The 25,249-nt window shown below is 39.1% G+C and overlaps 1 protein-coding gene and 1 pseudogene across 1 annotated transcript; both read left to right on the forward strand.

Annotated features, from left to right (window-relative positions):
• Positions 1-11,916: 11,916 nt before the first annotated feature.
• LOC146391574 (UDP-glucuronosyltransferase 2B15 pseudogene) lies at positions 11,917-13,506 on the forward strand (annotated as a pseudogene).
• Positions 13,507-22,055: 8,549 nt separating this feature from the next.
• Positions 22,056-23,684, forward strand: LOC146391575 (G-protein coupled receptor 4). Its single transcript, XM_084924546.1, has 3 exons — positions 22,056-22,163; positions 22,240-23,105; positions 23,253-23,684. Exons 2-3 carry the CDS (start codon positions 22,525-22,527, stop codon positions 23,674-23,676), a joined length of 1,005 nt encoding a protein of 334 aa, XP_084780672.1. The 5' UTR covers positions 22,056-22,163; positions 22,240-22,524; the 3' UTR covers positions 23,677-23,684.
• Positions 23,685-25,249: the final 1,565 nt, after the last annotated feature.

The raw sequence follows: 25,249 nt of genomic DNA on the forward strand, positions 1-25,249 counted from the left end.
AAATACATGCTGTGGAAGAGAGACAGAGATTAATAACAGGTACAATTCAATGCAGAGAGGTCTATTAACACATGTTGAGTGAGAAAGGTGACTGAAAAGGAAAAACTCAATGCATCATGGGAATCCCCCAGCAGCCTACACCTATTGCAGCATAACTAAGGGAGGATTCAGGGTCACCTGATCCAGCCCCAACTATATGCTTTATCAAAAAGGAAAGTTTTAAGCCTAATCTTGAAAGTAGAGATAGTGTCTGTCTCCCGAATCCAAACTGGAAGCTGGTTCCACAGAAGAGGGGCCTGAAAACTGAAGGCTCTGCCTCCCATTCTACTTTTAAGTACTCTAGGAACAACAAGTAGGCCTGCAGTGCGAGAGCGAAGTGCTCTAATAGGGTGATATGGTACTACAAGGTCATTAAGATAAGATGGGGCCTGATTAGTAGGATTTTGAATGTAACAATGTAATTTGTAAGTGACCACCTGCCCAACACAGACATGTTTGCTGAGGAGCCGAAAAACATGAGCAGCTGTGTTTGTTTCACAATTTTATGCTCACTGAAAGACTAATATATCCAGTGTTGGGAAGGTTACTTTTAAAATGTATTCCACTACAGATTACAGAATACATTACAAAATGTATTTTGTAATGTATTCAATGAGAGTAATGTATTCTGAATACTTTGGATTACTTAATATATTATCATGCTTTTTTACAACTAATGAATGTCCTATTGCTGTGTGATTTATTACTATTACTGAAGGCTACTCACCGTACCAATAGCAACTAGATTTTTAAAACTTAATATAAAATGAGTAACAGTAGGGTGGACATTAGGTAAGGCTGCACTTTTTGCAGTGATCTCGTGTAGAAAACTATTCCGCGCGTATATAAAACAGGTCCGCGGCTCCGAACCGTAGTAAAGGGACCTCTGGCTAATACGTCAGGTTCGTGTTGGGCTCGTAGCCGAAAACTAGCTTTACTTTGTTGTCTGGGTCAACTTTGTTAGCGAGAAACAGACAGAGGCGTTGAAAGGCTGCTCCAATGGAGCTTATTGTTTCGGAAGAAAACAGGAACACAGTGTACAGTCAAGTCTTAATAGCTTACTTACAACTGGGCTCGTCAGGCACGCTTTTTGGCTGCAGTGGTTATTATTATATTTACATGCTTCCAGCTCCCGTTTCTGAGTGGAAAAGTACAACTTGTCACCAAGTTGTACTTTTCCACTCACCTTTACTCCCTCCCTCACTGCAGACACATAACGGGTATGGCAGTCCATTCTCCCTGCAGCACGGACTACACTGCCCATGAGGCTACATTCTTTAGGGCTGTGCCTGTAACACTCTGCCTATTGCCTTCATATTAAATCATTTTAAAAAATATTTCTTCACATCATTATGAGACACGAGATTGAGACATGAACATTTGAGCCTCTGAATGCGTGTTTTGTTTGGGTTTCCACCGGTGTGGAATTATCAAAAATGGAGAGGGCATAGCCTAACATATGAAACAGGAAAAGACCGCTGTGTAATCCCTTTATTTCAACAAAGTAACTGTATTCTACATACCACCCTTTTAAACGGTAACTGTAACGGAATACAGTTACTCATATTTTGTATTTTAAATACGTAACGGCGGTACATGTATTCTGTTACTCCCCAACACTGAATATATCCATTTCAATATAATGTCATTTTAGAGTGTAGTCACTTTACCTTTGCAAATATATGTCCTTTAGCATATGTAAGTAGCTTAATTTAAAATTTGGGGGTGTTTTGTGACGGGAATCAGCCTCACCTTAAATTTTGAAGCAAAAAAATAAGTTTGCTCGTCTGTGGGGCCAACAGCGCATTTTTCCCATAAAACACTGTGGCAGGGTGTGGCTTGTGGCTCAGCTGCAGGGGAGGAGTGGAGCAGTGGGCTCAGGGTGGTGTCAGGGGAGCCTGAGACACACCTGAGCTCCATCCACTGATTATGTCTCACCTATAAAGAATGTACCGGGACCTGAGTTGGTGTTTTGTGTGTGGCTGGCAGTTGAAAAGCTGCGGCCGATGGTTGGAAGAAAGAACAACCAAATAAAAAGTTTTGAAACGTGAACTGTGTGGTCGGGTTGGTCATTCTTGTCACAAACACATGTTCAGACCAAACTAATCTGTTAATTAACAGTTTATATACATTTTTTCCAAGCTGGTCTTACAATCCTACACCTGTTTACAATATTCTTGCTAGCACTCGTGCATTCAAATGCCTTTGGAAGTTTACATATGCAAAAGATTTGCCAACCTAAATTCTGACATAGTGTGAATAGGTTTTCTTTTAATAATTTATGCTGTAGTGAAGTTCGTGCAAAAATATGGTGCGATGAATAGTAAACAGTAGCTGTCAGTACATGCCAGGCGTCTGAGTAAATGGTGTCATGGGGGTTGAAATGAGCCATATCATGACGCAAAACAATTGAAGGAAGGAAAAGTTCTGAACCAGCGAGCGCCTCGAGGAGCTTTGTTCACGTTTTGGGTTTGAGGTCAACTTTGAAAAGGTGCAGTGAATGTAGAAAGAGTCCCACGAGAAACATAGCCATGCATGTTTTCATTTGCTGACCTTCCGTATTGAAGTAATCACCCTAACAACAAATGTGTTTATGCAAACAGCAGCCTCGGTCTTCAATTAATACTAGCAGAATGTTTTGTTGTATTGCCAATATACAGATGAGGATAGAATTATTAGCCCTCCCTATGAAAATTCATTGTTGTGTTTTACAAGTATATTTCCAAGTGCTGTTAAACAGAGCAAAGAATTTTTAACACAATTTTTCCAAACATCCAAGTTTTATTATGGATGCTTACATTATTTTACTTTGCACACAGAACCCCCCCCCAATAAAAAACAAAAAAAACAACAAAAAAACAAAAAACCTACCAGGATCAAACATAAGCTCTCCAATGCTAATAGTAAGATGTGCATCCTTTTTTTTTGCTAACCGCCTGTAGTCAGTTGTTGCGTTCAACAAGTCTCACACTCACCTCCTGAGCAAGCCTGGCTCATTGTTCTTTGTTGAAAGTCTCAAGATTGTCTTTCAAAATCTTCAGTCTTCAGTTCTAGATGCAATGAAGCACAACCACAACATAATACTCCCTGTACTTTGGATTGTATTCGTCTCCCTTCTTTCTCCAAACATAAACAGTGTCTCTATCCGCTCTTTAAGTGATGATGTGATGAATCCTGCTTCTGGGCCCAAATTACTCCACTTTTATTAAGGCTTTTGTGTTTTTTACATGTTGTAATGCTTTGTATCTTGTTCTATTTAATCTCAACAAGCCCCTAAAAACAGTCAGTGATCACTGTTGGCTTCTCTCGGTTTTTATTACCACTATTCATTTCAAAGCTCAGTTTTTAAAACCTTACGATATAACTACAGTCCATGGATCATCTCAGTTGTTCTCCCGACTGAAGTTCAGTCCATTTACAGCATCCCGCCATGCAATTGCATTTGTCCAGAACCTTCAGGAACCCTCACATTAACTTTTATTGAGTGGAAAAAAGTTAGCGTTCATCCTCCAGCTTCACTGTTTATATTATGCTAACCATAGCTGTGTAGCTAGCCAACAAGTAGCACATCATTATATACCAGCTAGTCAAACTTCAGTAACCCTACAAATGTCACTGCTGTTTACTTTCCTGTCTTCATTTATGTCAGAAGTGATAGCAGAGCTGTACGTCTTAATTTGTTTCGGAAATCCCTAAGTGAGAACGTGGTATATAATATTTTGATGGAAACTAGTGAGCTAACTTCCTGCTAACTTCTAACTCTGTTTGGGCCCAGGCACGGCTAACGACATTAGACTTAAAGACCGGATGGACAAACACCTCTAGTTTTGTCTCATCTGTGTGTCTTTTGTCGCACAAGAGACACACTTCCACTATGCTTAAACTTCCTTTGGGCTGTTCTTAGTATAGTTCAGTCTGGTTTGAAGGTGTTGGGGTCAGGTGTTTCAAGTTTTCTTCAACTTTGCAGTCAATTCCTGTGCACATTTCTAGTGAGTGTCTTCTTTGAGACTACACTTCCCAACTTGGCTGAGTCAGTCACTCATACATTGTCAGTTGTTCTGTCTTTAAACACATCTCTCACCAGTTCTTTCCAGAGTCTTTGAAATATTTCTCTTCTTGCCTCTGCCAGGCTTGTTCCGTATTCTGTGATTCTCTTACTTTCTTGAAGATATTTTTTAGTACACTACTCTTGGGAACACTTGTGATAACTTTGTATACCCATCTCCTGCTAGTAGTAGTCTACACTGATTTATTTTCCTTTGGACATGATGCTTTATAAAGTGAGCGCTTAAACCCTCCCTAAACTTTTTATATCACATGTAAATTTGAAGCTTGTACTAAAGTCACTTTGAACTTGATTTTACAAGCTTTGGGGATTACAAAGTTAAAACACACAATTGCACAGCAGTGGCTTGTGCTGTGGCTCAGTAAAAAGTTCAGTTTTTCATTAGAGCTAATACTACTGACCCTGTTGAAATATGATGTTTAAAATCCATTGCTCTGTTAATAAATCTTTGACAAAAAACTTTAAATGCCATAGCGGAGCTAATAGGTTTATCCACATCTGTATATACAGTATATAGCGTGTTTATGGAAACACACAAAAAAATGTTAGCCAACTTAATAGAAACCACGAGCTAAAAAGTAGGTAAGTATACTACTGAATTAAACATGTTCAATATCCAGAGCATTTTTCTCTACCTGCCCTTATATAGACTAAAGTCTGTATTTAAAACATTATATTGATATATCTAACTTCTTACAACGAACACATGAAGATAAAGAATGTGATACAGCTTCTCAGATAAGGCCTGTTTTCCCATCACAGCCATGTGACCTTCTGCAGGTTGTGTTGCCTCCAGCTGCTTCTCTGTCTGCAAAACCACACATGAAAGCATTTCTGTCTCCATCTGCTGGATGTGCTGCAGCGTGCTGCGGATGCCAGATGTTGGTCGTCCCATCGCACCCTCTGCATAATTCTACGTATATTCAGACAGATGCCTTGCACCTTTTCTCCCTTGAGACATTTTGTGTCTCTACTTAGGGACACGTGACAGCTGACTATATCAAATCTGCTATCTACAGCATCTGCTCATTGTGCCAGGCAGAGATCAACAATACAGGCATGAGGCCACATCCTGCTTTTAATCCTGCTCAATCCTTCCAGTATTTTAGGCCTCTGGGGTTTTTTTTATGATATTGAAATATCCAAAACACATTACTGGATGTCTTTGTCTGGATATCTCATCTCAAAAATAAGTTCTGGCTTGCTCAGCATTCTCAAGATGATGCATATTTGGTTCTACTTTTATCAGCTTTCCTAATCCAGGAATATCATCTTATCTTTTCCATGGTATGAGATATGTAGTGCTGCCCTAACATGTTAGGAGGTCATTTGTGAGAAGACAAGCATGCACATGGAATACATGGATTAAAATGAATGAAAGTAATTGTGCCTCAAAGATAAACAGCATGCATGTGTGAGTGTGTCTGTGTGTGTAAGCTTCACTGAGTTTTTACCATGTAATGGTTCTGTTTCTGAAGTCTTGGGTCATTGCACTGGCAGGCATTTAGAAACACATATCATCGACCTAAACATTGTTTCGAGCTCCAAGCACCCTTCATAGTATATTCTCTAATGGAAGTGGCCTCTCCCAGCAGGACAATGCCCCTTCGATAGGACAGAACCTCTCAGGAAAGGACCATGACAAACAGACCATATTTCCAGGATCCTAATACTATAATATAAATGAAACGTGGATTTAAACACTGAGACATCACCCACTGGTTTTTGTACTGCAAATTTTAAAGCCACAACTTTAGCATTTTGAACTGTGCTATTTTCTTGGCATCAGAACTAACCATAATTCAACAGGAAAGTACTGTAGGGAGCTAGATATGAAGTGGCCTTCCTAAATCAGTTGCATTTTATTGCTGAAGTAGTAAACTGAGTCAGCCCAGCTATCGCCAGGTCATGCTAACATCAAGGTCAAGCTAGCTAGTTTTGAGATTTCCCATTGAAGACAGCAATCAGGTGTTATTGTAACGTTTTTCTACATGTGGGTCACAAATAAAAGTTTTAGATTTGTATTGTACATGTTGGTATTTAATATCATACTTCTGCAATAGTGTATTTGGCAGCATATTGTTAGTTTAGCACCAAAAGAATCACACGTCACTTCAGTCATATCTCTGCGGGTGTTTGTGGGATGGTGGTGTTTGCATGTGTTTGTTGGCAGGAATGGCCTCTGCATCCATAACTTAAACCCAAAACGTTCCTGCTACCATGATAGGTGCATAGGTGTTTTTAAGTCAATTACAATACGGAGCAGCAGGTACTATGGAGAGAATTCATTCTGCTCTCATTAAGTGTGGCAATGAACGTCATGTGGAAATGCCCTGATATCAGCTCATTGTGCCAGTGGTATTTGGTGTTGACCAAATTTTATGCACGTGGCTAGAAATGGCAAGCATGCTAAGCATTATCTTTCGTGATAATCGGTTATAAACTGTTGTGTGCATTTGTTGGCAGTGCTGCTTAACCTTCTACAATTAAAGCTTAAAGTCCCTCTAGTTTTTCGCAGACTTAAATTCTGAACATAATCAGACAGTTTGTTCGCAGTGAAAATAAGTTTGCTTTTCTTTTGAAACAAACATCAACGACCTATCGCGCAAAACCTGTGAAACTGTGAAAGTGCAACGTAACTTTGCTCTAATGTGCAAACTTTATATTACGAGAGAAACACTGCGATTGTGTTGTGATAGCAACAAACCAGAGCATGCTGAGTAGAAATTGTCACTATTTATTTCCCTCTAACATTATTTTGCTTCTTCTTTTCATGGTGATTACTTAAGCCTTGGACACAAACTCATTGAAGTGTCAAAAATTGAATTTCAGCAGATATAATGATGACATGCATGTGATATGGTAATAGGTTAATAAAATAAACACTTTTGCAACCTAATCTGTAAGAATGTAAAACTCTGTGCCACATTGATCTAGTGTCAACTGGATAATATGACCCTACAAGGCTCTATAATGTAAACTGATCTGAAAACTAAGCTGCTAGCAAACAGAAAAAAAAGGCTTTTTGACATTTTCTGAGACCTTGCAGCTTGTTGGTCCTTGTGGTTCTTGCAGTTGTTCACAACGTCTATGCTGGCCCAAATGAAATAATCCTACCTATTAAAGTAATGTGTGTGTACATCACGGTGGAGACAGCCACAGAAGAAATTTTCAAAGCTATGGTAATGAAAAATAGTTAATTGCATATGTTTGTTCCTCCTCGTCAGTCCACACAGTGTCTTTGGTAATCAAAGAAAAAATTTGGTACCAAAATGTTTAATGTGATATTTCCATAATACAGAGACTCTGTATTCTATTCTCACATAATTACCATTCAATCTCACTTTAAGGAACTGATCTTTTTTTCTTGATCTTTCAGCCAATATAGAAATAATTGCAATTAAGTACTAAGAAAGGCAGTTTCTGAGAGCTCATACATTGGACAAAAGACACAGACTGCTTAAAAGCTGCTTAATGATGACAAGTTAGTGTCACGGACCCGGCTCTGGAGGACTGGGGGTCCGTGAGCAGTTTTGACTGTTGTTGTTGTTATTATTATTATGATTATTATTATTATTATTATTATTATTATTATTATTATCGTTATTATTTGGTGATGTGTGTGTCTTTCTGCACAATGCTGTGTTAGTCTGTGTTCCACTCATTATATGTATAGGCAGGGTGTGGGTGTGGCCCTGCAGGAGGACTGGCCACACCTGAAGTTCCTGCCACACACCTGTTGGTGATCAGGGCTCGTCGGGGGAGCTACTTAGGAGAGTGTTGGAGCTCCCACCGGTGCGCGATCATTGAGTTGTCTACCCAAGTTAGTGTGTGTCAGCGTACGACGGTGCAGTTCGTGTATGCCCGCCAGGGTTGGTGTTGATGGCTGTTTTTGTGGTTTTCCCCCCAGGTGGAAGAGTGGACCAGAACAGCAGCACGCACAGGGTGTGCGAGAACACAACAGCGGGGAGCACGAGCACAGACGTCGGAGGGGAGCACACACACACGGGATTCAAGGGAGCAACGGGGAGTTATTGTGTTTACAGCCTTCACTGTAAATAAAGTGCACTGTTTGCATCGTAGAGTCTGCGTTTTGGGTCCTCATTCCCCCATATCCCCACGGTCTGCCAGCCAGACCGTGACAGTTAGTGCACTGTAAACCTCTGGGTTCCAGGATATAATTGGCCATTTTTGACTACTTTTGATTTTTTTCTTTATATTTCACCATTAAAAACTGTTCAGGAAAATGCATCACGTAAATTATTTATCATAACTCTTGTTTTACTTGATAAGTCAACACAATTAAAAAAAAACTAGTCTATAGTTTCATTATATAGAGTTTCATCACACAGAGTTTCATCATACGGTGCCATGATCCGTTCTGATCATGGCACTGTAAAAACAAACATTGATTAAAGCCCCTACTGCTATTATAATGGTTAATAGCACTAAACCGTAAGTACCGTAAGTGTTGTTGCCATTGCACATTGCACTTTTTTGATGATAAAATTTAGGTTGTTTTCTCAGGGCTTATATTATTTTTTTGTGTGTATGTGATGTGTTTGTTTGTGTTTTTTATATTTCTGTTCTGTCCCGTTAGAGACAATAAAGTTACCATTGACCATTGAGCATTCATTCAGTGATTGTGCAAATGTACTGTTTATAAGGTTTGTTGCAGGTTTCCCCAACTCTCTGTGTGATTTGAAGAGCAAAGCTTTTTGTCAGTGTTTTGACTGGTCAGTAAGTTCAGAATGCACTAATTAAATGGCAACCCAATTCCATTAGGACAGTTAAAAAATGTCTTACTACTGACCTAACTCCTAAGTGACTAGATTTTTGTACAAAAAGTTAATTTTGCTCAGTAGACTTTGAGAATCAGAATAGAAACCTGTTGAATTGGGCTCTCACATGGATAAGACTGTCACTAAACCTTCCTCTAGAAAATGATTAATAATGTTGAGCAAATCAGGAGAGAAGGTGAGGGTTAATTTTGTACTAAACCAAACAAAATTCCATCTGATAACCAGCAGACACCTGGATGAAGGACAAGAAAAACGATAATATGTGACATATTTAAAGCACAACCACAGAACTCCGAGTTACCTCTCGTCTACATACTGACTTGACCTGGCTTGTTTGTTTAAAAGGTACAACAACTTTTTGGAAGTCAAACTTTTGGAAGAAATAGGTAAGCTCTATTATAATTTAACAATATTGAAATATGAAAAGATTTCATGATGCTGCTGTGTGGTAGGCAATGGACTCAGAGCTCTGGAGGCGAGGCGTAACACAGGAAGGCAGCTTTTTGGCTGTACTCTAACAAGCCTGAGTTGTACAAAATGCTAAACTAAACTATGACTCAGATTATAAAGGAACACAGAATACACGGGCAAGAGAGCACACAGCGATGAGGGAAAGAATGACAACGAAGAACAGCGTAACAGAGGACTTAAATAAACACATGAGGTAATTAGGGAGGTGAAAGACAGCTGGAGAAAACAAGGCACAACAGAAAAGAATCTAACTGACAAGACATGAGATGAATGACTGTTAACAGAAAACTAACACTGAGACATATAAACTTGGCAAAGACAAGGGAAGAATCAACAGAAACATGACCAGCTACAGAAACTGGGCACACAGGGAACAGACAGACACAGAGATACGACTGGAGAACACCCCGGCATGATACAGAGAACAAACGATTAAAATCACTATCAGAAAATTGTAAGACTTCAAACATAAATCATTACAAAAACTAAAGACAAGCAAGAATACAAAACTAAAGATATTCCTAACTCAGAATAAGGAGTTGCCCCTCAAAATCCTTATTCAAATATCCAGGACCATGACATAAGAATTTAGCGATTCTAATAATCGATTCTCTTATCGATTTTCACTGGGTTCTCATTGGCTCTGCTTTGAGAGTCACCACCATCGCTAAGAAGACATTTCCTTCATACAAATTAATTGCATGCTGTGTGGTCAAATGTTTGTGAATGTCAGTACTTAACACCCTCCCACCCCTCCCCACCCTTGTTAGATTGCGTTCATGTTACTCCGTAAAATGACCTGAAACACACTGTCTCATAACGACCGTTTAATAACATAAATCTGTAGGCTACAGTCCTACACATCAACACAAATCACTGCCCTAATTAGGACACAAATATGATCTTTCTTTTAGCATTTAGGTATGAACACAAAGCTCAAAACACAAAGCAACGATAAAACACAGCATAAAGACACAACGATCACCATGGTGATTCTACTCTAGAAACATGAACGGGTAGAAACAGAGGCTGCAGCAAAATTTAAGCTGTGGCTTCTGGGCTGGGGTTTGCATTTCCTCTGGGTTCTTGGCTAGCCTAGCATTAGCATACCGTCTGTGCATGTTAGCTGAACTTGTGTTACGCAGCATAACGCAGCAGTTTCTCTCCTGCATGCAGTTTCCACTTTACCATCACACTCTCATCCTTTTGTGCAATAAAAACAAAAGTAATGTATATATCCATGCTGCAGACTCTGTCACTACTTTCCTTCTAAGGACACAAACTGAAATCTGATTGTAGCAAAAATACAAGGGGGACCAATATGTCGGATCAGCAGACAGGCAGGCTTACAGTTCCAAGGAACTGGACTACTGCAAACCTGTTCTTGATTCCCATCCCTTGATGTAACACATCTCAAATTACTTGCAGGAACTTTTTCTGTACTGCTGTAATCTAATGCATTACTGAGCTAATCACAGGTAACTAATAATGTGTTACTTGTTTTACACAGAGTAAGCTCCTCAATTATCTGCATGAAAAAAAAGTCAAAGGTGCCTTTACGCTGCACACTTGTGTAGCAAAAAGCTCACGAGCCACCTCTGAAGAAGTTGGAAAATGGAAGAACTTCTGAGGAGAAAATTGCATTGATCTATCTTTTTTTTTTTTCATTTATTTATTTTTTTACATACAATATTTTCTTTTCCCTTGGAAAGATCCCAACAGCCCCAAACTCAGAGACTCTGATCTGTAACATGATGAGTAGCTTCAGAGCCTGTCACTGACATGTATGTCTGTTTATTGTTTCTTCAGCCATGAGAAAGTCAGAAAGCTGAGTAATAGGCAAAATATGACTAAGTATCTTATGTGAGTGCAGGGATGAACAGAATATTTATCTTAAGTATAAAAATCCTGAGAGTAAAAGAATTGCTTCAGAATTGCTATAATAATATGACCTCTACTGGCCTATGGTGACTCTGCCAAAGTAAAGGATTCTAAAGCTTCCACCTGGGTCTCCTGCAGAGTTCTTTTTAACCTGAGGACCCTGGATGCAACAAAAATGGCATAATACTGGTAAATTGCTAAAGTAGCAAACCCATTTCTACCAAACTGTTTTAATTCAGCCACATTGGATGGCTTTTGAGCATGAACAGCCTATTGAAGGACATGACAAAGTTTCAATTATTGGCCCTAGTTAGTTTCTGAACATATGCTTATTTAGCATATTGCTAAAAAACAACAACAAAAAACCCATTTTGAATCTTAGATGCTTCACCAGTGACTTGGCTAAGTCATGAACCTTAACTGGGACCTGGATAGACTCTTGGAGTAATTATATAATTATATTATATTGCACTATAGGTAAACTGAGTGGATAATCGGCCCTAGTTACTTTACGAACATTTGCTTATTGAATGTGGGATTCAAACAAAAACCAGTCTGAATCTTAGGTCCTTCACCAGTGACTCAGTGAATGCTAACAGGTTATAAGTTACTGAGGTCACAAGTCTGATTCTTTGTTTCTATTATTTCTTCCAGGAAATGTCCAGTCTTTCCATCCCTCTGATTCTGACAGTGCTCTGCTTCCTGCTTCTCAGGCCCCCTCCATGTAGCAGCAGCAACATTCTGGTAGTCCCTGTCGATGGTAGCCACTGGATAAACATGAAAATTATCCTTGAACAGTTACACTCCAGGGGCCACAATATCACAGTTCTGCGTTCTGCAAAGAGCTGGTACATCCCTAATAACTCTTCCATTTATACTTCTATTAATATAAGCACGCTTGCGGATGAGTCAGACATTAACTACTACAACAAAATGTTACAAGATGTTATGGAATGTCGCACTTATCCTACATTTATACGCACGTTCTGCCAACAGTACTTGATCACGTCCTTGTTAGATCAGGGTCACAAGATCTGGGCCAGATCAGCTGCTACAATAATAGAAGACACAGTATTTATTCAGAAGCTACAGGATACCAAGTTTGACTTAATGTTAACTGACCCTGGTCTGACAATAGGGATGCTTCTTGCAACTTACCTCGAGCTGCCTATAGTTTTTAATGTGCGCTGGATTAATACTGGAGAAGGTCATTTCACCATAGCTCCCTCTCCTATCTCATATGTCCCTGTGTCAGCTAGTGAGCTCCATGATCAGATGGACTGTCTGGAAAGAATCAAAAATATGCTGCATTATCTTTATAATGTCATTGAACAGCACTTGATCATTAATCCTGCCTACTCAGACCTGCTCCAACGACACTTCCCTCCAGGTACTGATTTGCTGTCTTTACAGCGTAGAGCTGATATCTGGCTGTTCAGGGCAGATTTTGTCTTTGAGTTCCCTCGGCCCACAATGCCAAATGTAGTATATATAGGGGGCTTCCACTGCAAAATGGCCCAGCCCCTCCCCGCTGAGCTGGAAGCATTCATGCAAAGCTCCGGAGAACACGGAGTGGTTGTCATGTCTCTGGGGACATTGATATCAGTCTTACCTCGCAAGGTCACAGAGGCCATCGCTGCTGCTTTTGCTGAGCTCCCTCAGAAGGTGATTTGGCGTTTTGTGGGTGAAAAACCTTCATCTCTCGGAAACAACACCCTGCTGTTGGAGTGGCTACCTCAGAACGACCTCCTGGGACACCCCAAGACTCGTGCCTTTGTGGCCCATGGAGGCACCAATGGCATGTATGAAGCCATCTACCACAGTGTTCCTGTTGTGGGCCTCCCACTCCTCTTTGACCAGTTTGACAACTTACTCCGGCTGAAGGTGCGTGGTGCAGCTCGGGTTGTAGAGGCTTACACGCTGACCAAAGAAGACTTCCTGGGCGCTCTCAAGGATGTTCTTGAGAATCCCTCTTTCCACACTAACATGCAGCATCTGTCACAGCTACACCGTGACAAGCCAATGACTCCAATGGACACTGCCATCTTTTGGATTGAATATGTCATCAGGAACAAAGGAGCACCTCACCTACAATCGGCAGGTTTTCATCTGCCTTGGTATTCCTACTTCTGTCTGGATGTGGCTGCTTTAACCATAGCCATAACTGGAATTTTCATCTGGGCTGTGGTCTTTGTCTGTAGGCTCCTCTGCTGCCGGAAGTCAAAGAGAAAAATGAAACCAGAGTAAATGAGCCAAACATGATGCAGTCTTTGCAAAGTTTAGCTTGAGCTTAGAGTCAATGTCACATGATTAGTCTTTACAATAATTTCTCCCTTAATTTTTTGCTCTGACTAAAACTGCATTTGCTAGAAATTTACAAACAGTTTAGAACAGCGAAGGTTTGAATTACCCCCACAGAAATTTGTCATTTAGGGTGAATACTTTTACCTTACATAGTCATCATAGGATATCTTTTTATATCAAAAGATATCCTCAAAACTTAAAGGGGACCTAAACCTCCCTAAACCTAAACTTCTCAATACATCTTGGTTGACCAGCAAATTGAGGTTGTTTTCTCAGGGCTTATATTATTTTTTTGTGTGTATGTGATGTGTTTGTTTGTGTTTTTTATATTTCTGTATGGACATACTGCAAATCAGTTTCCCGTTAGAGACAATGAAGTTACCATTGACCATTGAGCATTCATTCAGTGATTGTGCAAATGTACTGTTTATAAGGTTTGTTGCAGGTTTCCCCAACTCTCTGTGTGATTTGAAGAGCAAAGCTTTTTGTCAGTGTTTTGACTGGTCAGTAAGTTCAGAATGCACTAATTAAATGGCAACCCAATTCCATTAGGACAGTTAAAAAATGTCTTACTACTGACCTAACTCCTAAGTGACTAGATTTTTGTACAAAAAGTTAATTTTGCTCAGTAGACTTTGAGAATCAGAATAGAAACCTGTTGAATTGGGCTCTCACATGGATAAGACTGTCACTAAACCTTCCTCTAGAAAATGATTAATAATGTTGAGCAAATCAGGAGAGAAGGTGAGGGTTAATTTTGTACTAAACCAAACAAAATTCCATCTGATAACCAGCAGACACCTGGATGAAGGACAAGAAAAACGATAATATGTGACATATTTAAAGCACATCCACAGAACTCCGAGTTACCTCTTGTCTACATACTGACTTGACCTGGCCTGTTTTTTTAGAAGGTACAACAACAGGAAAAAACACATCACACAGTATCTCGGTTTGCGTAGCACTTTTTGGAAGTCAAACTTTTGGAAGAAATAGGTAAGCTCTATTATAATTTTATACAGTGTAATGCACAAAGGTGAACGCAACTATTTGAAATATGTTTAAAGATTAGAGGGTGGATGTGTGAAGAATTCCAGCCACAGATTATAGACTGTTGGAAAAGTGAAGTCTGAGGTACTATATATTTGTATAACCCCCTAATAGCGCCTTTAATAAACTGTTTAATATTAATGTCTTAATGTCTTATATGATTGAATACTCATTTTGCTATATGAACATAGTGTCAGGAAGCTACAGAAGCTATATAAAATTGGTGTATCTCAAAAATGAAACTATAAAGACACTCAAAATCTATTTCCTGTGGTTGGAAACTATTTTGTGCAACTTTTTGTATTAACAGTTTTGAGGAATAAACTACGGTGGCCCTGGGAGGCCAAATTGACTGCAACTTCAGAAAACACTTGCAAAAAGAAAAATGCTGCAAAAAGAAAAACACTTGCAAAAAGAAAAATGCTGCAAAAAGAAAAACGCTGCAAAAAGAAAAATGCTGCAAAAAGAAAAACGCTGCAAAAGCACACACAACACAACGGAAATGTTTCTGGGGAGACAATAACCGGACGGACCAGTTGCACGAACCAAAACATGTATGTATGGCTGTATCCCAATTCAGGGGCTGTGTCCCAATTCAGGGTCTGCAGCCTTAAAGTACGCAGCCTTAACGGTCCTCAAGGGCAGCGTACTCAAAGACTGCTGAGGCCGGAAGTGCGAGGCTTGTAGGCTTGTGAAATGGGACGGTCTAGCAACCATGATACTAACAGCTGGAAACGTTTCATACAGCTTTGTTTGACAGAAATGAAGGAGAAAATCTTTTGTACATTTGTTTCTACATGAGCTTTGTGTGATTTGATAAGTATCTGAGGCTGAGACCACAGGACTGTAAAACATGATTTTTGGGCTTCGGTTCTGTACTGAACACTCATTTAAGATTAGCTAGTAAATAACAATTAGCTAATGTTGTTCATGAGACTAAAGTCATCTCACTTTGGTAATGTAAATATAATATGGCCAATATTATATTAATCATTATTAGTTATTACAGCAGTGAACATGAACTCTGTGCCAAACACTGAGCTTCAGTAAAGATTCAAGTTGCATTTATTTATATTTCCTATCACCTTAAATCTTCACTTAAAGACAAGTATCTGTGACAGTGTATCTATAGATGTATTATATATAAGCAGTGTTGGTCAAGTTACTTGAAAAAAGTAATCAGTAACTAATTACTGATTACTTCCCCAAAAAAGTAATCCTGTTACTTTACTGATTACTTATTTTCAAAAGTAACTAATTACTTAGTTACTTAGTTACTTTTTAAAAACACAATTTACAACCTGAATAGGTGATAAAGTGATAGATCTTTCAGCCCAATTCTACTTTTTCTACATAATCCATCATACAAAATGTAATCAAATGAAAAAGTCTCTTTTTAAAACTTGTTTTATTAGTTTTAATCTTTTAACTTTATGCATCAAGCAAAAATTTAATTATATGCAACATTCTCTGACTGGAAGAAATTTGTTTAATATTTAAACCTATTTTCTGCACATTCCAGCACATAAATGTTTTTTTTTTGGTGTGTTTACAAAAAACACAGCAGAAAATAAATAAAATCAAAGACTAGCGGTCCTTTTGCTCTATTTTCACCTGTAAAGCAGGAGTAGGTAGGCGGAGGTTTACCCTGGTGCAGGTGTGCCGCAGCGGTCAGTGGAAGAATCCGCGAGTTTCTCTGTGAGTTTCCCATTACGTCGTTGCGCACTCGGTGCTTGCTTGGAAGTTTAGGGGGTTTTTTTCGCTGTAAAAAGAAGTTTTCTTCCCACGCACAACGGACACTAATGTTTTTGTCACTTTTTATGGAATCAAACTCAAAGTAAGGTCAGTACTTCCACGCTTTAAACGCTGCATGCTCATACTCTCTCCCGCACTCGATATATTATCCATTGTTGATCTGCACACAGCTGTTGTCACGAACGTGGCACTCGCTTACGTCACTGTCATGAGACATTCTCGCAAAAAACATCACGGTTTTAGTAACGCAGTAACGCAGCGTTCCTACGGGAAAGTAACGGTAATCTAATTACCATTTTTGCAATAGTAATCCCTTACTTTACTTGTTACTTGAAAAAAGTAATCGGATTACAGTAGTAGTACAGTTACTGCCCATCTCTGTATATAAGAGACAAATATTGTTCTTTTAATATGTTGGCATTACTAAATTTGGCTCAATGCTTATATATGTGTGGAAAAAGCAAATGTACGAGCTGTGAAAACTGTTTCTGATAGAATGAAGAGTAGACTGATATATTAAATATTCCTTTATTGGGTGAGAAAATCAGACCATGTCATAACTGCTTTAAGTCATACAGAATAGATATCAGAGCCTTAAACAGGCTGACTTCTGCTAAATGGGTCAAACTGGGCATAAAGTACAAAAACACATAACATCCTTATAAAATATGATGTAACACTATAGATCGACTTACCTCAGAATACATAAAGCATATAAATAATTACAGCAATATGATGCAACAAACACAGCAGTGCTACTAATCCAAAATACTCAAAGCTTCATAGAACTGAAACAAACATTTATTTTTAGCTCCATTCTGCTGCTGATACATACTTTAGGTTTCTGAATATTAAACTTGTTTCTGCCTTTCATAGTGTGTAACCTGAAGGCCCTGAGTACTTTCTCCCACACTGAAAACACTGGAATGATAATATTATTTGAAAATTACCTAATAAGACTGATTCAGGACAGACAATTAGTTATAACTTTCCTAGCAGTCCTTCACAAACAGGGAACAGTCTGTCTATTCTCTCCATCTGTCAGCTGCTGCTGGCTCTTCCTCCTCATCTTCCTCACACACTGCTGAGTTTGTCCTGGTGGATCATCAGGGGTGCAAAGCCTCACAGATGATGTGCAGCAGTGGGTCCCTCAGTCTGTCCTCACTCTGGACACTTGCAGTTGTCACACATGGAAATCAAATGTGTGATGAGCTGCAGGATTCAAACACAAGTGTAACTTATAAATACATGTTCATACTTTTATTCCACAATCAGAGAGAAAGAAACAGAGAGAGAGTGCAGGACAGACAGACAGGTGACAATCTCAGGTGTACACACTGCTACAAAACAGCACAAGAGAAGGAGGATTTAGTGTTTGTGTTATTACGAGTGCTAAACAGGAAGAGTTCCCAGATGGTGCAGTGGACACATGTGTGACTCCTGTGATTAAAGCATCTTTCTTTCAGCTTAACAAGTGAACCGTCAGCTCGTTCAAACACACGTTAAAGTCCGTTTGGCTCGACACCACCGAACAGAGGCAGCAATATAACATAGCTAACATTAACAGTGCAGTGAATCCTGCTTGTGCCGTGATATTCAGGACTGCAAACCGAGCAGCATCACTGACTTTCAGCTTGTTGTGTTTGTGGATATATGACTGACTTTAATTATCCACAAAATCATCAGATTCTCTGTAAGATTAAGGTCAACTATCGAACGGAGTATAAAGTAAAGGCTTTAAAACAAAGTAAACGCTTAAAGTACAAACATCGCTAATGTCACATAACTTAATAACAGTAATGTTTTAATGTTCTTCATTATTAAACATTTGCACATAAATAAGTGACATAATATTCAGAACTTACTTTTGAAAGTTTACTCTTTGGCTGCTCCGCTTCCACTTCTTTGAAGCGTCTCCCAGTCCCAGTGCACTTGTTAGCATGTTTTGGTTCGTGCAACTGGTCCGTCCGGTTATTGTCTCCCCAGAAACATTTCCGTTGTGTTGTGTGTGCTTTTGCAGCGTTTTTCTTTTTGCAGCATTTTTCTTTTTGCAAGTGTTTTTCTTTTTGCAGGTGTTTTTCTTTTTGCAGCGTTTTTCTTTTTGCAGGTGTTTTTCTTTTTGCAAGTGTTTTTCTTTTTGCAGGTGTTTTTCTTTTTGCAGCGTTTTTCTTTTTGCAGGTGTTTTTCTTTTTGCAAGTGTTTTTCTTTTTGCAGGTGTTTTTCTTTTTGCAGGATTTTTCTTTTTGCAAGTGTTTTCTGAAGTTGCAGTCCGTTTGGCCTCTCAGGGCCACCGTAATAAACCTCTTAAATTTCTCTAACTAGAAATATATGTGAAAAAAACAAAAACGATTTTCAATTTTTTTGTACTTTATTGCGCTTTTATTTTGCAATTTATGTAGTTTCTATGAACTTAATGCATAGATATTATTAAAATTTGGGCTATAACGGTTGTATTTATGTATAGCAACTTGAAATGCTCCCAAAAATGGCACTACAGCATGTAAAAATATAGCTCTGGCGGACTTGGTTCTATGATAGGTCTTAAAGGGTTAAACAATAAAGGGAGGAAATGAGCTTTTGGCTTGTTGGCATTACGTGCACACACTGACCTGATTCTTTGAAGGGTTAGCCATGTTTAATATGACCAGCCAGCACTGAGTACAATGAAAGCAAACGAGATGAACTCTTCCCAAGCTTTAAGCTTTTGTGAAAAGAAGCTTTTTGACATAGTTGTGCTTTTTGCATAGTTTTAGGCTGAAGTTTAGAGGACTGCAAACTGCAGTGTATGTGGCAGCAGTTGGTGTGAAATTCATACTCTCTCTTTGAGTCACATCTCAGACAAATGCAGACACACAGGCAGGGTTTCAGATTCAGTATGAGTTACACTATCATAACGCTATCATCATGTTGACAAACGTAAGTAACTTATATTAACAGTCAAAATACTACACTTATATTATATGTAAACAGATTGTAGTACAGTACTTGTAGTATTGTTTTTTTCAGTGAGACAACTGTATCAATGTCTGTTTAGTTGTGTCTTTGAGATTCTAAATTTCCTCAGACCAAGTCAGGAAGAGACACTGCTCGATAGACGAGAACATGTTCCAACATATGCTGTTAAACTGTTCTGCAACACTTTATGGGCCTCTACTGTACTTATACCAATCAAGGGAAAAATAAAAAGATACATTGTATAAAGTATAATTTCTTTATGCTCCCTGAAATAGGAATAAAGTCTATTTCAATAAAATGATTTGTTTCCCTGCAAAATTAAGACTGGAGTCATTTTGTCTTTACACATATCTGTCCTTTAGCATATGTAACTAGCTTAATTTATAATTTCGTGTTGTTCAGTCATGTGAATCAGCCTCACTTCAAATGTTACATTATAAAACAGCCTTTTTTTTCCCCATAACAGAGATACCCAGTCCAAGGTATTCTGTTACAACTAGCTAGTCCTGCTCACAATCGTGGATAAACTTCATGAAATTTATGCAAATACAATCCATCTTTTATAATCCCTTAGACTTAAAAGAAGTGGGGTTTTTTTTAACTTTGTATTGGGGTCCTAATAACCCAGTGATTCAGACTGTCAGTGATTAATGTAGGCAAAGTCATGTGGCAGTTGTAAACAAACTGGTTCTTATATAGTTATTTTGTACTCTACTTCACCACTTAAACCAATTTATACAACGCGCGTCATTCACCCATTCAAACACATTCATACAATGACTAAGTGATCTATCTGACATTCACATGCTGATCACCACATCAGGAGCAACCTGGTATAAGTATCTTGCCCAGAGATACTCTGTTAGTCGGAAGATCAATGGCTTCTCTTCTCCGGCCCTAATGTTCAAGTATTCTCAGGTAAGCTACTGAGCAAACAATCTCCCCTAATGCATGCAGTGGCGTGTAAGTGTATATGTGATAAAAATACCTGAAAACCAAAGATTAAAACACAATGTTAATATGTGTGTGTGTGTGTTCTGGTTCTTCCTATCTTGGTGGGGAACAAAATCTGAAATTTACTATACTGGTGGGGACCAACAGCCATTGTGGGCACCAAAATTCAGGTCCCCACGGGGTTGAAGGCATTTTTCACACTCAGAATGTGGTTTTAGTATCAGGGTTAAAATTGGGTTATGGTTAGGTTTAGGGTAAGGGTTAGGGTTAAGCATTCATTTTTGATGGTTAGGGTTAGGATAAGCAGCTAGGGAAAGCATTATGTCAATGAGATGTCCCCACGAGGATAGCAATACCAGACTGTGTGTGTGTATGTGTGTGTGTGTGTGTGAATAGGTGAATGTGACAAGTTGTATCAAAAAGCGCTTTGAGTGCTCTGATTGGCAGAAATACACAGCCTACCAGGGCTTATAGAGGACTATTTAGAGTGACTGCTTCTGACTTACAATCTGTACAGTACACGGCTCCCATCTGTCTTTATGGCCAGTCATGTACAAAGAAATATAAAGATCTTTATTTGGAGCTCTGGAGAACCTATGTACTTTCTAATTTATAAATAACAAACTTGTGTTATCTGATGAATCAAAGTTTTGTGACATTTAAAAAAAACAAAAGTGAGTGATTAGGCTCCCCTCCCTCTGAACCCATGTGGTAAAAATACCAATACCTATTGTTTCAATACACCCATTCTTCAGTCAAACAATTTCAATTGTGTACTCTTTTTTTTCGGTCTGCACTGTATGAAAAAAGTTCCCCGGAGCCAAAGTGTAAAACATTTACTGACTACAAATTATTAATTAAATCAGTTGGGGAAGAAGCTTTTTCTTCTTTTACCTTGCAATAAATTTTACCACAGTATTGTGCTCGGTTTGGTAGGTTTGTCTATCTGCACCTTTTTGCTGTGGTTTCAACCTTCTCTCTCTAATCTACACAGAATACACAAACCTACGCACACTTACTGTTTTGGCTATAGTTGTGAGAACATTTCTCTTCACTCTAACTTTCTATTCCTATTTCTATTCCAGCCCTATAGTAATTCCAGTCTTAGACATCACATCAAGTCTTAACACTCAATTAACCCTTTAAAAGTGAGTCCAAAAATGAGAGCTTAGATATCGTCTCTAGTTTAAAATGTTCTGGCCCTCACAATAGCAGAAATAAGCACATACACACACAGTTATATTTTCATGTCTTTAGAGGACGTTATGTTGGCTTTCATTCATTTCCTGAAGACTTAAATAAACACTAACCACAACCAGAATTTCCTTAACTGATCAGTTATAAATGATCTAAAATCACCCTAAACTTTATCTAAAACCACAACACGTGGTGCTTTGATAAGAGAAGAGTTTAACTCTTTTAAGGCATGAAAAAGAACTGTAGCTAATGAATACAATTCCACACGACATACCTAATAGTTCGTTCAGTGTTGTTTAACAGCATGTTTAGAGGTATCACAGCATATGGGTTAACATGATTGACGGATTGTAGCTGTTCTTTGGGAATTCCCATCAGCGGACACATCGATCCCTGCACTCACTGTGCCTGTTCATCCCTAATCTTTGTGGCTGCTGTAGAAGCAAGAAAGACAGAGGCTCAGAAAAAGAAGGAGCTTGTTTTTGTTCTGGGACAGAAAGGCGTTCTCCTGCCTCAGGATGTTGCCTTTAAAGCTGAAGAAGTGGGTTTCCTGTGGAGGAAACGATCACAGAATAGACAAGGCTGGGTCGAGGCAACGTGTTCCCAACATTGCTTGAGCACAGGTCACCCGGCTGCAGACTGGGCTGCACACTGTTTGTGGAATAAAGTCAGTCTCAAAGCTCTGAGGGGTGAGTACAAAGGATTTAAGCTTTTTTATGGGTTCATTCCTCATGCACTTAAAAACTCATGGCATCTGTTTTGCAGGTTTTCATTTCCACCAATGGATCTGGGATGCTCTGAAGCCTGGTTGAGTTACAGCTTCAAAAATGAGGGTGAATTTTACCACAGCAGAGTGGCTTTATGAATCTTGCAGAGTGGACACGTGTGATTAGGAAGAATGCACCTGAGAACAGAGTCTTCTTTTCTTCCTCTCTGCCTTGAGTGAATGGATGGGCTTTCCTACATTAACTCACCGTTCTGTGAGTGTGAATCAACGTCTGATTGAGATCACCTCAAGTTTCCCATGTGACGTGTTTTACCCGAAGAGAGATGTCCAACGATACCTGCAACCTCCCCTTGGACACGGACATATTTGGCCTGACCTGTATTTATGGCCTCATCTTCACTCTGGGTCTCCCCAGCAACCTGCTGTCTCTTTGGGGATTGTACCACCTGGGGCGCTCAGGTGGCGGAGGCTGTCAGCTGGTCTACATCCTCAACCTGCTCCTGTCAGACCTCCTCCAACTGCTCACACTGCCCTTATGGATTCTTTACCTCCAGGGTCCACACCAGTGGCCCTATGGCCAGCTAACCTGTGAGCTAGTTGGCTACGTGTTTTACGTGAACGTCTATGCAAGTGTCATGTTCCTGTGTCTGATAGCTACAGACCGCTGCCTGGCTATTGTTTACCCATTCAGCAGCCGCAGGGTGCGAACAGTCAGAGTAGCAGCAGTGTCAGGTGTAGCGGTGTGGATCCTAACCTTCCTGTTCTGTCTCAGTGGGCTGCTGCCATCTGTGTTCAACTCTGACAGACTGCTGTGCTTGGAGCAGTACCCCGTCAGCCCCCGATATGCTCAATTTAAGATCGCCACTGTGGTTCTAGGCTTCTTGTTGCCATGTGCCATCCTAGGGTGAGTTAATACCAAAATCTACATGTGCACATATGTTTCTGACTTAATGTTTTCTAGATAAATCAGATATTTCCCTGTTCTTTTAGAACGTTTTGTATATTAGATTAAAGGCTGGTTTCTGATCTCCAAATCTGTTTCCTCCCTCAGCTACACCTCAGCCCACATTGGGGTGACACTCAGGCAATCTCCATCCCTCTCCGCCCATGAACGGCACAAAATCGTAGGAATTCTGGTCGTGATTACTGTCAACTTCATTGTTGTCTTTGGACCCTACCACCTGGTAGGTGGATACAGGTTTGTATCCTTGCTGCTGACTGATGATCCATGTGAACTGGAGCATTCACTTTTCCTCATCTATCGCCTGTGCTATGGTTTGACCAGTCTGAACACTTTGCTGGATCCCCTCTTCTACATCTTCCTCTGCCCTGATGCTCGGCTGGAGCTGCAAAAGTCCCTGCCCTGTTTGGGAAGAGGGCAAAACCCAAGCAAAAGCATGACTCTTAGTACCAGAGCTCACCCAGACACCAAGAGGGTGAGTGAAAATAGACAGAGTAACCTTCTAGCAATATAGTTTGGACTTGACCACAATCAAAGCAATTCCACCACCCAGTGGGAAGACATATGTTGAGTTTATGCCTCGCAGTGTTTCCACCTTTTCATCTAAAGAATTATTTGGGCATTCACAGTTCCTCATCTAGATACTGCTTAAAGGTAGGAGAGAAAAAAAGATATTTTTGTGCAAACAGTGACTTCAGCTTACATGTAACTCAGCTGAAATATGGAAATTCAGTTTCATATTTGTCAAAACCGCACATCCATAACTACTGTGAGTTTATGAAGCAATTGTTTTCTACTGCTCAGTTTACGATCATTAAAAACTGCATTTAATCACACGTGTGCTGTCAGTAATTTTAAAAATAGAAAAGGTGTGAATCACTATGGAAACACAAGATTGTGGTTATATAACGGTAAGCAACTAGTCATACTAAGGTGCCAGGATGCTTTTCTTTTCTTTTATTCATTTTCTAAAATGTCATTTTACTGCTAAAAGGTATTGACAGCATATGAGTGAGCGCTAAAGTAAACGTGCAATACACTTTTTCTCATAAACAGCTTGAGCAATTTCATCATAAAAGGAAACCGAATGTTTTGCATCTGAAAAAAAAAAATGCTGGTGTAGGCGTTACAGCTGCTGATAACATCTAGTGAGAAACACATTACACATTTCTTAAAAAGTCTAAGGCTCGGTTATTTACAGAGCAAAAAAAAATGTGTATTACTTTAAACTAAATTTACATTTTCATCAAACACCCTCAAAACAAGAGAGGTACATAGAATGGGGAAGTTTTTGCAAATTTAGTGACATACTGCACACGACTGTATAGTAATGCTAACTAAACTGTTTTTCTTGCTAGAGTACAGACATTACATCACATATAATTCGCTAAATATGAGGAATACAAATAAGTCTAGGACTTTGTACTGAAAAGCTAAAATTAAATGATGAAGCTATCTTTCTCTATTTTTATGCAATATATCTCTATGTCAAGCACAAGGAAACACTGATAGATATTTTTACTGAAACAGGGACGAATGGATATTTTGTAACAAATGTTGTATTGACATTGCAATACGTATTTCACACCCATCCCCACACATAATTTCACTAAGAATATGCAAAAGTTTTAGATTAAAAGTCTCCAGGAGATTAGACCAATTACTGGATGTCTTTAATCTGAAAAGATACAATTAAGAAGCAAAGAAAGTTTGTAAAAGGACATGGAGTGAACTTTGCTCTTCTTTGCTCTTTCTGTTATGAAAAAGAAAGGCCATTTCTAAAATTTTATTATTTTGAAGACAAATGTCTGCTCTCATTGTCTAAATACATGAAGAAGCATATGAAAACAACAGAAACCTCATAATATCCATCAGGTCACAAGTGCTCCATCCAGTGTCAGGATTAAGGTTGGATTTTAGTTTATCCACATGTTCCAAACATGAACTCCCAGTGATGTTAATTTATACTAAAACATACTCTTAATCCTAGATGAGGCACTAATAACTTGATTGATGGATGGAGAATACAATGCTATAGTAAAACAGGTAAGCTTCTTGTGAAGAAGTATTGCCTGAGTGATATGTGT

This window comes from Perissodus microlepis, chromosome 3, assembly GCF_051167445.1.
Source record: "Perissodus microlepis isolate ML-2025 ecotype Zambia chromosome 3, ASM5116744v1, whole genome shotgun sequence".
Lineage (NCBI taxonomy): Eukaryota > Metazoa > Chordata > Actinopteri > Cichliformes > Cichlidae > Perissodus > Perissodus microlepis.

Coding starts and splice junctions, on each gene's coding strand:
- LOC146391575 (XM_084924546.1), top strand. CDS start 22,525: ATGTCCAACGATACCTGCAACCTCCCCTTGGACACGGACATATTTGGC. Junction 23,106..23,252: donor TTGCCATGTGCCATCCTAGG/GTGAGTTAATAC, acceptor TTCCTCCCTCAG/CTACACCTCAGCCCACATTG.